Source organism: Crocodylus porosus, unplaced genomic scaffold (assembly GCF_001723895.1).
Source record: "Crocodylus porosus isolate Cpor-Errol unplaced genomic scaffold, CroPor_comp1, whole genome shotgun sequence".
Lineage (NCBI taxonomy): Eukaryota > Metazoa > Chordata > Crocodylia > Crocodylidae > Crocodylus > Crocodylus porosus.
This window is the reverse complement of record NW_017728918.1, coordinates 26,924,581-26,941,316: the sequence shown is the minus strand read 5'-3', so window position 1 is coordinate 26,941,316 and position 16,736 is coordinate 26,924,581. Positions and strand designations below refer to the sequence as shown.

The window sequence follows — 16,736 nt, the reverse complement described above, 5'->3', positions numbered from 1 at the left end:
GGGACTTCTTGTGTACCTGCATCAATGAGGGATAGCTGTGGTGTCTGGCAGGTGGGTTCTGCCTTCCACTGCTTGCTCCCAGCCATTGGGGGGCACCTTGAAGCTGAGGGGGCAGGGAGAAGGTGCTGGAAGAGGGAACCTGTATGTCACCTCTGCTCCTATCTGAGCCTGGTATCCTCTGCAGCTGCTCCCTGCAGCCCACAGTGGAGTGGGACAGGAGTGCCTTTAGGGTTCTCCATGAGTCCAAGTCAGTGGGCTAGTGGCAGTGGTTCACTGGGGGTGCAGTAAGATCCTTTCAGGGGTTCTGTAGTGCAGATGCCATGGCTAAGTAAGTGCTCCACGATTTGTGCACAGCCAGGCCAGGAATGGTTGTGGCACAAGTGTAGCACTTCCTATATTAGGGTTACCTGATGTACCTGAAGCAGGAAGGAGAGTCCAGTTATACTCCAACCCTTCCTGGTCTGGCCCCATGCTCCTCTTAGAAACAGGAGCATGAGATGGTTCAATTTGCCCAGCGTGACTTTCCAGGAGATGCCATGAATGGTCAGACCAGGAAAGGTTGCAGCAAGAGTGAATGGGCTTTCCTGCCTGCTTTAGATTTATTAGATAACCCTAATGAAGAAGGAGCATCTGAACATGTTGCAGCACTTCTCAATTTGGCTGTACGCGAGGTGTTCGGGGCACTTCTACTGGGTGACAATGGCAGCACCTTGATGAGACCTACTGTGTTAGGCTGAAGCAGTGTAACAGTGGTTCTCAACTAGGATTGGTGCCGAATCAGGGAAGTGGTGGAGGAGTGCCCTGGAGAACCTCATGGTTCTTTTAGTGTTGTAAACAGTGTTGATTTAAATGTTTGAATTCATTCTTTCTGATGTCTCCTTCCCCATTCAGTTCCTTTCCTCTCTGAGAAAAAATCCTCTTGGTCTTCCAATCTCCTTACAGTGTTTGGAAGTGTGCTGGATCTACAATGAGTTTATGGGCACTCTGCATGTTTCATACATAAATAATTTTACCAATATACTTGTCAAAGGCATGAGAATTGCTGTTGTTGAAAACCATTCTTTTTACCCACACCTGTCCCTCTGGGTTCCATAAGGCACTGAACAAGTATCTCTTCAGAAGTATTTGAATGGAAGTCATGTGCAAGGCAGTGAGACAACATAATCAGATTGGAGCAGATGACCAAGCTATTACCACTGATACGACTTTAAACTTAGGTCAAGTTTAACTTTGTCATTTCTTCTGAATGTATTTGCATTAAATGCAAAATATCTGTCTGGAGAGCTGTTGTGTTCTGTTAGCATAGTAGCTGGATGCCATTTGCAGCTGCAATTCTAAAGCTTTGGGGAAAAAAAGCTTTCCTTCAGAAAGAAAAAAATGAATAAATCTTTAAAAGTATGTTATTTTTATCAGTTTTTCATTTTTGTGTGTGTCTATAGCTGTTGAAGTTGTTTTTCCTAGAACACTTTGATCTTTTAAGGGTCTTTATTGCAGCATCTGGATAAAATCTATTGCTTTCTTGTATCCAAAATTTATTTCTCATTTCTAGTGATTCAACTATATATAACTTGGGTTGAAGTTTAGGCCTTGAGAGTTGTGATTTTTGTGTGTGCGCGTGTGTGTGTGTGCGCACGCACACACACAGTCACACTGTTTATGTATATATTTTAAAGAGATACTACTATGTTCTGTTTTGAGAACTGTTTTCAGGTTCTCTGATTCGTCAGGTTTGGGAACCAGTGATTTAAAAAAAAAACAAACTTTTGAATGACTTTTTGAAATCATACAGTGATAATCAGTATGTCTTCAAAATGAGTAACTCTTTACTATCTGTACCATATTGATTTTGATCAGTTTCTGCAGATTTGTATCTCCCCTTTCTCTCCCCAATTATAAAGTTGCCTTAAGCTTCCTTTGGGTTAGCAATAATATTTACAAAGTCCACCTACTGTTCCTTTGGATACTTTTATGGTAGGCAAAGTATTTTCTGGAGAATAACACAATACTTTACTTGAGCTAAACTGTGTAACTTGTCAGCAGCGTTTCTGGTTCGGGGTGCCCAAACCTGGCCTGCAGGCCAAATCTGGGCCCCAGTGCCAGCTCATTGAGCCCATGGGGCTCCCCACAGCCCATGGCTCTGCATGCTAAATCAAGCAGCATGGGTCAAGGCAGGACCCCAATCCTGCCTGCAGATCAGTCCTGTACCATTTCTCTGGCCTGTGGGGCCAAAATGTTGAGCACCACTCTCCTGGTTGATAGCTTGCTTGGTATTCATTTTGTCAGAACACTCCACCGGGAAGCAGGGAGCAGGGCTCCCTGCCACTTCCATCAGAGTCCTGTGAACTGCATGTTACAGTAAGAAGTGGGGAAGGCAGCTGGCTTCATTGTGTGGGGCTTCTCCCTGGTAGTGCACAAATCCCAGGAGCTGCACCTGAGCCCTGCATGATAGAGGAAGGTTGGCCTGGAACTGGCCGGAGCCACATGCCACCTGGCAGCTTTGCCTGCACAGGCCATGAACACCCCAAGGGCCCACTTCTTGCTGCTTCTGCTGATGGTGGTGCAACTGTGCGCCATGGAGGGGGCTGTGTGGGAGGGCCCCCCTCCCTCACCCACAAACCCCACACATACCCACAGCCTGCTCCCCCCACAACCCTCTCACATATACACCCCCCAACATACCCTCCCCACACACACACAGCCACACACCCCCACACACACCCACTCACATACACACCCCACCACACAGACGCACACCCCACACACAGTAGACAAAGGTAAGACTTTACTTTTGAGTTATTTGTAATCACATCTATACACACTATGTAAACCCACACAAATTGGGACAAAAATAATTTTTGAAAAAAAATTAAAATACTTCATGGTAGATGTTTGACTTTAGTATATGATTTGGGTTTTTCCTGGTTCCAAGATGGTAACCCCTCCCTCCAAAAAAAACAAACAAAACAAAACAAAAGCACAAAACTTCTGGGGGAAAGGGGAAGGGTTTCCAGTGGCAAAGGTCAGGGATTAGGAGGTGGGACTTCTGATCCCAAGATGGTAACCAGGGGGTGGGACACCTGTCAAGGGGTGGGGCTACCATTGTGGCAAGCAGCCCTTCGGCTGAAATAATTGCCTACCCCTGGTCTATGGGGGTATTTAAGATTATATGGTAACAGGAAGGCAGGGCTGGAAGGGACCTCACAAGAACATCTAGTGCAGCCCCCTACTCAAGACATGATAATTCCTGACTAAACCATCTCAGCCAAGTGTCTGTCTAACGTACTTTTGAAAATTTCGAAGCATGGAGATTGCACAACTTCTCTAGGTTGCTTGTTCCAATGCCTGACCACTCTCCTAGCCAGAAAGTTCTCCCTAACCCCAATTTGTGCACCAGTCATACATAACTTTAACTACTCTGATTCTTGAACTGAGTAAGTGCAAAGTGATATGTTAGAGTGTGGATACTGGGTCAGGAGAAAGGCCAGTCAATCTGATAGGCCTCCTCTTTAAACATTTTTATTTTAGTCTTACTCTTTCACTGTTCCCTGGAAAAAATGATAATCTATAATTGCCTGTCTCCTTTCTCTTCTGTCCCAAGAGAGCTTCAATTTTTTATAGGTTTCTTACCCTTTCTTTATGAAGATAGAAACAAAGAAACTAACACCGCTTGTAACAGTCCATCCTCCTACAACTCCTTTTTATCTGTGCGTGCATGAATGTGTGAATTCTTTTTCTCTGTTTAAAGTCAATTGTCATTAAAAATGCTGAGTTAAAAGCACAGTAATATGAAATCTGCACACTGTGGAAGGTGGGGAGAGCTTGAAGGGTCTGGCAAGGGGGCCAGGTATAAGCAAGGGGCAAGCTGCTTGACATCTGCGTACCACTTGGAAAAATCTGGATGCTGATAACAATGAGAGACTGCTGTAGGGGAGGAGATTGATGTTAAAACTTGATCCAAACAGTTGATAACGACATATGCCTTTTGTAATGAGCTTTTTATACAGAACAGAGAAAAATAATACTTTTTTATATCACTGACGCAGCAGCACCTGGAAGAGTGTGTTGACGTCTTTAGAAAAATACTGACAAACTGGGAAAAATTCAGAGGAAAGAGAATAAAGATCAAGAGCTAAATATGATTCAAGAAGAAAGCTTAAGAGAGCTAGCTTGGTGACTTAATGGTTGTGGAGGAGAAACAGTAGTTTAGAAATACATGAATGATGTGAATACTGAGGAAAGAGGAAATGATATTAAGTTTAGCATAAGTGTGTTAAGGGAGTGGCAGAAACCCATCATTTAGATGTGACCTGACCCCCTGGCCCATGAGGTCTCCTCCCTCCCAGAGGCCCCCATCCAGGATGTAACAGAGGATCCAAAAAACTTGTTCAGCCCTCCGATCACTATTGTATGCTTCTCATCCATGTGGGTACAAATGACACGGCTTAGAGCAATCCAAGCTGAGTCATGAGTGACTACAGGGCTCTGGGGACGGGGCTCAAGATTGGGGATGCAGGTAGATTTTCCCTCAGTTTTTCTAGTTGCTGCTTATGGGTCACTGTCACAAGAGGAAGAGACAAACTGACAAAGTCAATAGAAGACTGTGGCACTGGTGCCATAGCGAAGGCTTTGGCTTTTTTGACTATAGCCTGTACTTCAGAGGTGGAGGCACTGGCCTGCTGGGAAGCAGTGACCTCCACCACACTCCAATGGGGAAGAAGATTTTCTTGGCCAGAATGGCTGACCTACTCGAAAGGCCTTTAAACTGAGCTCAACTGAGATGGGCAGCCACCAATGCACACCCACCAAGCCACATCACACCGATAGGTTTGGCAGTGTAACACTTGCTAGCACTACGACCGAAGGGCCTTGGGGGTCATGATTGAGCATGAGCCACCAATGAGATGCCGCAGCCAACAAAACAAACAAAAACCTGGCTTGTATGTATCAATCCATCTCAAGCTAGACCCAGGAAGTCATACTCTCACTGTACTCGGCCTTGGTGAGGCCACAGTTAGAGTACTGCATCCAGTTCGGGGCTCCACACTTTAGGAAGGATGTGGAGAAGCTTGAGAGAGTCCAGAAGAAAGCATGATCAGAGGACGAGAGAACAAGTCTTATGAGGAAAAGCTGAGAGACACGGGACTCTTCAGCCTGGAAAAGCGAAGGCTCAGGGGGCTTGGTGGTAGCCTATAAATATATTAAGGGTGTGGACCAGGAACTGGGAGAATTGTCTTTGGGTGCCCTAGTGAACAGACGGACAAGGTCTAATGGTCACGAACTCGGGGAAGACCATTTTATACTGGACATAAGAAAAAACTTTATCATCTGAATTTCCAAAGTCTGGAACAGACTCCCCCCAGAAGTGGTGCAAGCACCTACTCTGGATGCCTTTAAGGCACATTTGGATCCTTATCTTGCTGGGATCTTTTGACCCAAGCAGACTTCCTGCCCCTTGGGTGGGGGGCTGGACCCGATGATCTTGTGAGGTCCCTTCTAGCTCTAATGTCTGTGAAGTCTGTGCTTCAGTCTAGGTTGATATGGTCCTGTAGGGCAATGATTTGCATCCCACAGGTTGTGACCCAAAAGTGGGTCACAAGAATATATCAAAAGGGTTGCAAACAAATGTTAAAAACAGATTCTCCTTTAAAGGAGAAAAATGCAGGAAACTGTGGCTTTTCCCTTGCAGGCTAGCAGAACTTCAGCCTGCGAGGGGCTGCTTGGGGCCCCCTCATACCTCACACATGGCTGGGCCTGGGGGTGGGGGACAGCAGGTCAGGAGTGGGGGATACTGGGTCAGCACTGGCCACTGATGTTTACAAATGGGTCCTGGTAGAAAAAAAAAATTGAGAACCACTGCTGTGGGGAATGATCCACCATTGGCAAGTGGCATGAACTACCACTGATTAACAGTTCTTTTTAGCTTGAATATATAGCTTCAGAAAGCAAAACAGTTCTCCCATTTTACAATATTTTAGTTAGGGAGTGTGTACATGTGCACATGCACATCTGTATAGGTTTAATCTTCTGAAACATGGCAAGGTTGTTTTTTTAGTGTGTTTTGTTCTTTTGCTTTTTGGTTTAGTTTATTTCTTTTTGATAAGATGCTGGATGATTCTTTTATTAAATCGATGTAAATAATTGCATTTAACTATGTAACTAATGTTGAAGATTTCAAGGTCAGATTTACTAATACCTTACTTTGAAAATGATGTAAACCTGAATTGTTGGCCACTTTTCTGCTAGTGTTAACTGGCTTTGTACCGCTAAAAATCTTGCATGATTTAGGGAATCTACTAAAAAATAATTAAACATTACTTGAATTATTTAAAGGACACAAGGATATGTGGCAAGGTAGTACTAACAATTGCTAACGAACCCTAATGCCTGGTGAATGACTCTGACCTCAAGTAGAGGAATGGTGGTGTGATCCATAATGTATATACACTTGTAGCATATTGATTCCAGTGCAAAAAAAATCTATTTCTAATTCAGTCTAAAATATTCTGTGTACTTGTGTACTCTGAAATAATTTAGAGAGTCAAGTCAAATGATTACTTTTTTAAAATAACAACTGTGGAAAGTACTGTAGCCATTCAGGTCCAAAATATTGGAGTATGCCTCTTTGAAGTAAAGAGAAAAGTTTATTAAGTAAAGGATTTCAGGTTTTGCTATATGATAAAGCAGCTTACAGTTCATTTCTTCTTTGCAAAAGTTTGCTTGCTGCTTGTGTCTAATACAGATTCTAGCAGCTGTGTTTATTTCCACATTGTCCCTCCTGCCACCTTTCTCCTCTGCCTTCCCTTCCCACCCCCCACCCAGTCTTCTCAAGTTTATAAAGTTACTCATCTTATCTTATTGGAAGCTGTCAGATGAAAAAAGTGTGGCTATGAAAGTAGTACTGTTGGAAGCTGAAACCAGATCAATTATTTTTTTTAAAGTATGCAGAAGTTGCCAGTGTTTTTCTGGCATCAGAGCGATTTGCTCTCTCAGCTTCTCTGAGAAACTATTAGTGTCTCCCTTCTCATCAGCTTTTAAAAATGAAATGATGCAAATATAAATGCAACATTGGCACTGGCATCAGTTGTGCAGTCTATACTTTCTGTACAGTTCAGGGTGATCTGGAGTGGGAACAGCAGCAAGAGAATGCTCCTTTACGTACTAAAATGAGAATTTTTTTATAGTTAAGGATAAAAATCTTAGAAGCAGTAAAAACAATTTTATCTTGCATTCCAATCTTGATGTATGGATGTGAGCCAGTTTGATTCATCGAATTAGATGTAATTTATCACTTTATGGCTACCAACCAGTATGAAAAGAGGAGTGTATAGGACATTCAGTAAATAGTAAGTAATATACATGTAATGAGCAGAAAGACCAAGTCATTGACATTTTAGAGAAATACTTACTTAGTCTGTCATATTTGCAGAAAGACTCTATTACCCCTTTTTAAACTTTTTTTTTTTTTTGACTAGATGAGTTTTGCAAGCATTTCTAATGCATCATACATGAATTACCGAGTAGTCAGAACTCTCCTGAAAACCTGACAACTGTCTTGAAAACCAGTTAGTGTTTTGTAATGCTCTTGACATTATTGCTGGCTTCTGCTTTGGAGGTTGCAGTTTCTTTTTTTACTTTATTTTTCTTTTCTAATTTTTGGGAGAAAACATTTGTGAGAAGGTAAATCTTACAGCATGAAATCTGTAGTATTTTTCCTGAAGCCTTTTGGGAAGGATATTTCAGAATCTTGGGCCTTCTGTTTGTTTCAAAATCCCCAGGATGCAGATAATAATAGGGCCAAAACTGTGAGGGCATGCTTTGTTAGTTTGTACCTTTTAACTTGTTATTAGCTAATTGAGAAATTTACAAAGTAAAGGCCTGCTTTTTGCCAATCTGATAGTTTTGTTTAGTCTTTTTCAGTGGAAGTCTTCAGTTGTCTGTGGGGTTTATGTGCATTAGGCTTTATATCTGCCAGATGAAGGCTGGATTACATTGCAGGAGTTGATCGCGGTTAAACATGACTGTGCTGTTGTGTATATAAGACAATGCTGAACATGACTTAGGAGTTGGTAAGAAATAGCCAAAACACTTCCAGCATTGTGTAACATTTCTCAAGCTGTTGAGCCTATAATGGCCATGATCAGTGAGAACAGTGCAGTGTAGTCCAGGGGTTGTCAACCGGGGGTACGTGAGAAGGCCATAGTGGGTATGCACAGGCAGGTGGGGATGGAGTACTGTTATACACTATCCTGCGCTGCTGAACAGGCACTGCCTGCCTGGCCAGACACGGGGGGCAGAAGAAGCTTGCATGTCGCGGCTGCCACCGTTCCATGTTCAGCCACACACCACCGTGCCCTCCCTCTGCTATGGGTCCAGCCACCAGAGGTACAGTCATCCAAAAAGGTTGAAAACCCCTGGTGTAGTCTGTCATAGGAGTTGGGTGAAGTGCCTCATCCCTCCTATGCAAAGAAAAGTTTTTAAATGTGAAAATGTTTACAGAATATATATATTCTTTGGCTTCTCTGCTCACTTTTAACAAATAGGTCTGTTCAATGCCAGCTGGGGTGAGAGATTGCTGTGGTCATCCATAGCTGTTTGCTAAGAACAGCATTGGGACGTTGAGCTCATTTCACTTAAGTACTATTCCAGACTGGAAATGAATCACTTCTCCCTAGTTACCCAGTTTCAGCTTCCTTTCTTGAAGTTCCTGTTTGCATCATCCTTTTTTTGGCCAAGGAAAACCAAATGCAACTCCCTTAAGAGATTATTAACACTACTATTTAAGTAGCTGATGGATTTACTTTTGAGTGATGCAAAATAATGCCTTCTTTTTATTATGAGTCCACTTTTTTCTTTGACCTCATTCCATACCATATTTACTTGAATCCAAGATGAGGTTTTTTACCCCAGTCAACATAGGGGGTGGGAGTGTGGAAAGTCCCTCGGTTTGAATTTGAGTACAAAGTAGTGGGAGGGCTAGGCAGCTGCTCTTGCTGCTGCTCCAGCTCTAGCTCTAGCACTTACCTAGGATCAAAGTAGAAGCTGGAGCTGCAGCAGAAGTCCTGTCTGCCTCTGCCCGCTCCTGCCTCTGCCCCCTTCCTCTTCTGCTCCATGGCACCTGCGCCATCACTGCTTCTGCCACTGGGTCTGGCTTGGGCCCCAGAGCACATGCTGGCTCTGGGCCCCATCTGTTCTGGCAGCAATGGGTGCAGTAGTGGCACTGCTACTGAATGAGTATGAATAGAGTATGAACGTGTAAAAGCATGTATTTGCAGATCAGACCCCTAAGACGGAGATTGTCAGCCAGGGGTACACATACCCCCGGGGGTACTTGGGAAGGCCCTAAGAGGTAGGTCAGTGCCGTCACCCACCATCCTGCACTGCCACCTACCAGGAGCAGGGCTGGGGGACGAGTGGGGAGATGGGGGTCAAGGGCAGTGGTGCCCCTCTGTGGGCTTCGCAGGCATCACCTGGCCAACAGGATGCAGGGGGGTTGTGGGGAAGCTCTCACACAGTGGCCGATGCTGCCACTCACTGCTCTGCTTCCAGCTGTGTGCCACTCCCCTCCCCCCCCCCATCCAGCTGCTGGGGGGTACATTTCTTAAAAAAGGTTGAAAACCCCTGCCCTAAGAGACTAGAAAACAGATACAGGCAGTCCTCAACTTACAACATTTCTCACTTTACAACCTTTATAAATTGACACCGTGTTTCAACTTTACGACGTCAGTTTTGACTTTACAACACTTGATGCGACGCCACACCAGCGAACAAGTTCGCTGTGTCACCTATCTCCCTGGAGAACATGTGTCCAAACTTCCTTGGACCCTTTTTTTAAGAAAGCAGACAAGACTCCAGGAAAACCTGCAGCCAAGACTCCTGAGAAGACTCCAGCCAAGAGCCCTTCAAAAAGTCCAGCAAAGTCGCATCAAATAAGTCAATCCAAATCAATATGATAGCTACACTAATGTATTTATATTTATATGTAAATAGCAATGTTACTCATCTATAATTGATCGAGTACAAAATTCTGGGGTATTTTTAGTGAAAATAGGGTGTCAGGCCTTGGTTTAGGAACCAATCCCCTATTTATAACATTGTTTCTTATGAGAAAATTGATTCTGAGTTACAACATTTTGACCTAAGACATTGTTTTTAGGAACCAATTGTGTCGTAAATCCAAGGACTGTCTGTAGATGATCAACAATAACTGGTTGAAATACACTAAATGTAGAAAAAACTGCATTGTAGCATTAATGTTATAACTTAAGCAAAAATCGGGCAATACAGAAGTTAATTGTCCAGTTCTGCAGTTTTTATTGGATGAGTAACTGGCTGCTATCCCTAGTCCCGCCAGCTTTAAATCTGCAGATACTTAGTTTAGTTTTAAAGTTTTTTAAAGTAGTTGTAACAAAATCATACTGTACCCATCTCTGATTATAATTGCCAACAGTATTAGGAAGAGAATGTAAAGATGAGATTACTTATTAAGCTAGTATCCCCTGTGGTTCAGTGGTAGAATCCTTGTCTATCACACAGAAGACCTGGGTTTGATTCCCAGACACTTATACAACTGCTGCCATGGAGACACTAAGCATCTGGATTCAGTTTAGATTTTGGATTTTGTCTCAGTGGCCTACAGGGAGGATGGAAAGTCTGGGTATTCTCCACTCCGAAAAATTCCTGCCTAGGAATTTGCATCAAAGGTCTGGGTGGCCGTCATGCATGCACCATGATCCAGGAGGATTGATGGTTGCCACCACTTATTAGACCTTTAAATATTTGAGTGAGGCCAAAGAATGTACATTTCTGTGTAGCTTATTCAAATGTTTAACTAAAATGTCACTTATTTTTGTTTATAGATTCAAAATATGAACAACATAATCACTTTCCCATTGGACAGTTTGCTGAAGGGAGACCTGAAAGGAGTAAAAGGGGTATGGTACTCTTATTTCTGTTTTTTAAAAAGTTTTTGTTGGTGCAATAAAATCATAAAGCTAATATGTCAATTTAATTATACTTATGGAGAGATGCAGTAGTTGAGTAGTACACTACTTCAGTAACTGGAATGACTATGGCATCAGCTGCATACTAAATAATTTCATACCTTTCCACACATCCATTTAAAAGCATCCTGGCATCTGATCCATGATCCCAGCAATTGCACTTCCTACCATGCCCTACAGGCATGTCAGGATGTACAGTTCTGAGATCAGAAATCGGGGATCATTCCTTTTATACTTGGTGTTGTAGGGGGAGCCCTTGGGTCTGGGGCCAGGGCTGACAGTCAGCTGATTGTTGTCTCTAGCCATAAAGCTGAATTGGGATCTTGACAGGCCCAAGTATACTTTGGTACCAGAGCTGACACTGAGTTGAATTAACTTGAATCAGCTGATTGTCAGCCCTAGCCCTAGATCTGCCACACATTCTATTCAATACACCATACAAAACAGCCATAAAAATGTTCTGCATTACATGTGGAACATTTTTATAGCTGGTTTGCTATTTTATGGCACCTTAAATTAAGTGTGCACTGCACATGTAGCATATTGCCACTAATAATATGATGTATGAATCATGGCATAAATTTAACATGTAAAGGGAGCCTCAGATAGTAATCAGATGTTTTAACTATAAAACATAGAGGGAAAGTTCCTCCAGAAGGTGTAAAGGTTTTCAGGCCAGAAAATTACAAAGGATTATAGAGAGTTTGGATAAAACTTCTGCAGAAAGAGTTTTGACAGAGTACAACTTTAATTCATTTGTATTTAAAGTGGATTGCTTTAAATTATTATTAAATGTTATTATTAAATTGTATATCGCATTGTTAACTTTACAGGTATTTCCTTAGCGTGAATAAAGGTAGGGTTTAAAAAATGGAACCAAAATATGTTATAAAAATGTTTTGTGACTGTTTCCTGTTTTGTAGGGTTAACTATAACCTGAGATTGAATAAATTTATTCACCCAAATGATAATGTGCTTAACACATTTCAAAACCAATAGCCAAAGAGTTCATTAGCTTGGTGTCTGTTTATTACTGAACAAACAGGAAGCGACTGGAAGCTATTGTTCTGAAATTTTCAATGAAAGAAAATAAACCTACAAAAAAGTTACTGTAAACTGCTGAAAGTGAAGATTAAAAAATAGGCAAGTGTCCAGTGCTGTTGGTCTTCTCACTAATTTCCATTTATCATGCTTCTCGCTCTTCCTTTTCCTTACGTTTTTCTACGCTCTTCCTGCAGTGCAGGACACATTCTCTGCAGTGTATTTTTGCTTTCCTTATGTTTCAATACTGAACTGGAAAGAAGGGTCAAGCTGCTAATCCTACATAAATGTTCTCTAACATTACACTTTAAGTTAATGGGGCTATCCACAGAATATAAAGCAGAGGTAGGCAATTATTTCAGCTGGAGGGCCATGTAATGAATTTTGGTGAGCTGTTGAGGGCTATGTGTGCACAATCTTTCAGAAGATATAATTTTGACAAATTACAGATAAAAATCATATACTAAATATCAAACATCTGCTATAACCTATTTTAATTGCATTTCAGACTAATTTTTGTCCTGATTTGGTACAATTTTTTTTTTGAGTATTCTATACAGAAGTGATTGCATAGCTCAAAATAAAGCCTTACTCTTGTATATTGTGTGGAGGGGGTGGAGGCTGCCCATGTACTAGGCTCCAGGAGCTGGTCGGGGTGGGGGCAGGAGGCATATGCAGCAGAGTTCACTGAGGAGGTACAGGTGCAGTCTGCCCCCCACAACTGTCCCCATGTCACTCTGCATGGTGCTGAGTCCCACCCTCTCTTGCCCGCTCTTGCCCAGCCCAGCCCCAGGTAACGCGCACAGCTTCCCAACAGGGCTGCTACTAGTGAGCTGCAGTGGCCCAGGTACTACTCAGCACCCCCACCTCCAGTAGCTTCTCATCCTGTCCCTGGTGTGCTGTTCCAGGCAGCAGGTCATGCAGGGAAGCAATGGGGATGCATGCTGGGCAGCAGGTCCCCAGCCTGGTTGAGGGAAGCTGCAGTCAGGTGTCTCCTGCCCTAGCACACAGGACTGCAGTCCCAGCTCCCAGCCACCTTTCACCCACTCTGCCTGCCTGCCATGATGAGCAGCCACCTTTGAGTAGCTGAGTTGAGTGGAAGGCGGTAGAGAGCTGGGACTGGTGCCCTGGGCACCTGGGCACTGAGGAAGGAACCACTCGACTACAGTTTGCCCCCCTGCCTGGCTGGGCATGTGGTACCTGGCGCACAACCCCACAACTGCAGTCACTACCCATATTGGTGCAGCAAGGGCAGGAGGTGGAAGAAAAGCTACTGGGGGTGGGGAGAGCTGACCAGTACCTGGATAGCTTCATTGAGAGCAGCCCCGCTGGAAAGCTGTGTGCTGGTCAGGGCTGGGGCAGGCAGGAGTGTGGTTTCAGCTGTCCCGGGTGGGGCTTGGCCTTGTGTGGAGCACTGTGGGCTGGATGTAATCAATTGGTGGGCACCTGCCTGCAAACTGAATCCAGTCAGTTGGCAGGGTGGACCTGGCTCACAGGCCATATGTTGCCCACACCTGATATATATAAGATTTTGTTTCTAAATGTGAAGAAACAGGGCATTAGACTGTACACATGAGACTTTCATGCCTTTGGAAGGGGCAAAAAGGGATGAGGAGGGGGAGGAGAAGAAATAAATCAACGAGCCTTAGGGTTTTTAAAAATATCTTTTTCCTTTGTTTAGTTTGATAGGCCCCTTTTCATTTGCTTTCTGTTTTTTCATGCAAGTTTTACCTTTTCTGTCTGTCTCCCTGCAGCAGATGAGCAGAAGGATGTTTACTGCTCACAATTATCTTGAATATGCAAAGTATGAGAGCCAGTCAGTGCAACAGGATTTACATATTCTTAGTAAAATTGTAGTATTTATACAAATTGGGATAACTGCAAACCAAATACAGAACAGTACATAACCAATAATAACCCTGCAGCTCTGTATTTATACCACTACAGTATCTCTGCACACTGGATTGGCTGCCCCAACTTAATTTTAATAGTTATATTTTCTTTAAAAAAACAAAAACTCAAATGTATCTCGAGTTGCACAATAAGTGACCTATTTATACAAATGATTATTAGGATTCATGTAGTTCATGGATGATATTTATGGCAGCATGCTATGCAAAGCTATACATTGCTTTGTATATGTCAAAAGCCTCAGTTTTTGGTTTGATGCGTATTCAATCCAGCATCAATTCATTGCTGTACCTCTGCATGCATGTCATTCCTGCTAAGATAATATGGAAGAAAAACTATACATCAAAATGCAGTAGAACAAAAAAATAATTGTCTATGTTTAGTATGGATTTGAAAGTGGTAGGTTGGTTTCTGAAGCCTAGTCCTCTAAACACTCATGCAAGCCAATAGCATACCTCAGAGTGTTAATAATATTGGAAAACTGAGCCCTCAGACTTGAATGCTGTTGCCTTTTTCTTTTTCTCTTCAGTGAATGACTGAATGTGGTTTTGTTTTTTTTAAATAATTTACTAATTGTTTAAGAAGAAATACTAGTTTTTGATATGCATGGCATAGGCAGATGAACAAGTTACAGTGAAGTAAATAGGGTTGGGAATTACATTGTTATTCTGTGATAACTGCTTTTGTGCAGGTCCTTACCCCATAATATGTGGAAACTAACTTGCCTCTCTCCCATTGAGAATAACTAGGGGCGCTGACAGATGTGACCCGACTCTCCCCCCTCCCCCCCCCCAAAAAAACCCCCCAAACAAACAAAAAACCCAGCGCTTTACTAGAAGATGAAGCAGGTTAGTGTGACTCAGCTCCCTAGCATCTGTATAGGTCGGGCACTTCAGTGGGGCTTTTTGGTGCTTTTATCTAAAGCTGATTCAGTCAAACTAATGAGATGCCTCTTCTGGCTGACGAGCTGAAATTAAAGCGCTGGGCGTTTTTTAATGTCTATAAGCAGCCTCATTTGAACCTGTACCTATGGTGTCAGTTTTTCTGGTTTTTATTTTTTTGTGACAGTTAAGATTATTTGATCTGCAGTGAGTTGATTCCCTCAAGATATGTAATAACATTTTAATCTCTGAGCAAAAATGGAAATAAAACTATCTAAAGACTTATTAAAAATATTTGCTTCAAATTGTTCTTATTTTCCTAAGAGACAAATCCTTTAGTTCGCTCTTTTTCAAGTCCATAGAAATTCTGCCTGAGTTAAGAATGTAGGGTTTGGGCAAATATGTCCAGTCTTGTCCTACAGGTGTCAATGGAAAATCAACCTTTTAACTTTGGTCATTAGAGATTAGCTAGAGATTTGATTATACTAGCTAAGCCAAGGTTTGCATTTGTGTGATGCCACAGCTGCTTTGCCTCAGTGAGTCCACTAGAAACCAAATGCATTCCTGAGCTACGTAGCATGCATGGAGAATTGTGGACATGACTACATTCTTCTCAGGGATCAGGAGATTTCTCCCAGATTTGAACCTGAATGTAACTGTGTACTTCTTCAGGAGCTGTTAGGAAGAAACTCCTGCATGCTTCAAATGCAGGGGTTTTTCTCTTAGCCCTTATATGAGCTGCAGGAGGGGAAGCTGCTTGTTCTCTGTCACCCTGATACTTCATGTGTGTGAGCTGTTAGTGAACAGAAGTGTTACAATTACTGAGCTATGTTTAATACATGTTCTTTTTCTGTGTTGACAGGATCTAAAAAAACCTTTTGATAAGGCATGGAAGGACTATGAAACAAAAGTGTATGTATTTTCTTTTTCTTTTAAAAAAAAAAAAAGCTAAATAGACATAATTTGTAATATAGATGTAGTGTTGGTTTATACTAAGGTGGAAACTAATGGCTTCAGCTGAAAAATTAGCCCTACACAAAATCTGTGTATAGAAAAATTACTTGAAATTCTATAGTTCATGTATATTATTTTGGAGAGTATATGAAATGCAATTTACTGTTTTGTAGTAATGACTGTTTTTTGGTAACCTTTTTTGCTAACTTTTTTGCTTAATAGGTTTCCGATAGAGACTGGGTAACTAAAAATCCCATACTAGTCCTTCCTTTAAATTTTTACATTGATGGTCCAAGTTAGTTTGACCTCATCTGTATTGGCCATCAGAGCATTCAAAGATTCATGTCTATATACAAATTTTGGTCCACACAGGTTACATTCCCAGTGTAACTGGTTCATAATTTTATCTAAATATATGCCCTCCAAGACTTACTACAAAAGATATGCACCCTTTCTTGATGCTACTTCAGGGGTGGGCAATTATTTGGGCCCGGGGGCCACATAGGAAGTTTTGACAAGTTCATAGATTCATAGATGTTAGGGTCAGAAGGGACCTCAATAGATCATTGAGTCCGACCCCCTGCATAGGTAGGAAAGAGTGCTGGGTTCAGATGACCCCAGCTAGATGCCTATCTAACCTCGTCTTGAAGACCCCCAGGGTAGGGGAGAGCACCACATCCCTTGGGAGCCCATTCCAGACATTGGCCACTCTGTGAAGAAGTTCCTCCTAATGTCCAGTCTAAATCCGCTGTCTGCTAGCTTATGGCCATTATTTCTTGTGACCCCCAAGGGCGCCTTGGTGAGTAGAGCCTCACCAATTCCCTTCTGTGGCCCCATGATGAATTTATAGGCAGCCACAAGGTCGCCTCTCAAACTTCTCTTGCGGAGGCTGAAGAGGCCCATGTTCCCTGGTCTCTCCTTGTAGGGCTTGGCCTGCAAGCCCTTAACC

General features: G+C 42.6%; 1 protein-coding gene across 3 annotated transcripts in view; it reads left to right on the top strand.

Moving 5' to 3' along the window:
* Nucleotides 1-16,736, top strand: part of ASAP2 (ArfGAP with SH3 domain, ankyrin repeat and PH domain 2) — a 112,817-nt gene that overhangs the window by 6,928 nt on the left and 89,153 nt on the right. For all 3 annotated transcript variants that reach the window (XM_019537417.1, XM_019537418.1, XM_019537416.1), the window contains exons 3-4: nucleotides 10,857-10,931; nucleotides 15,696-15,745. In XM_019537417.1, the coding sequence (XP_019392962.1) occupies nucleotides 10,857-10,931; nucleotides 15,696-15,745 (125 nt within the window). The remainder of the gene's footprint in view (nucleotides 1-10,856; nucleotides 10,932-15,695; nucleotides 15,746-16,736) is intronic.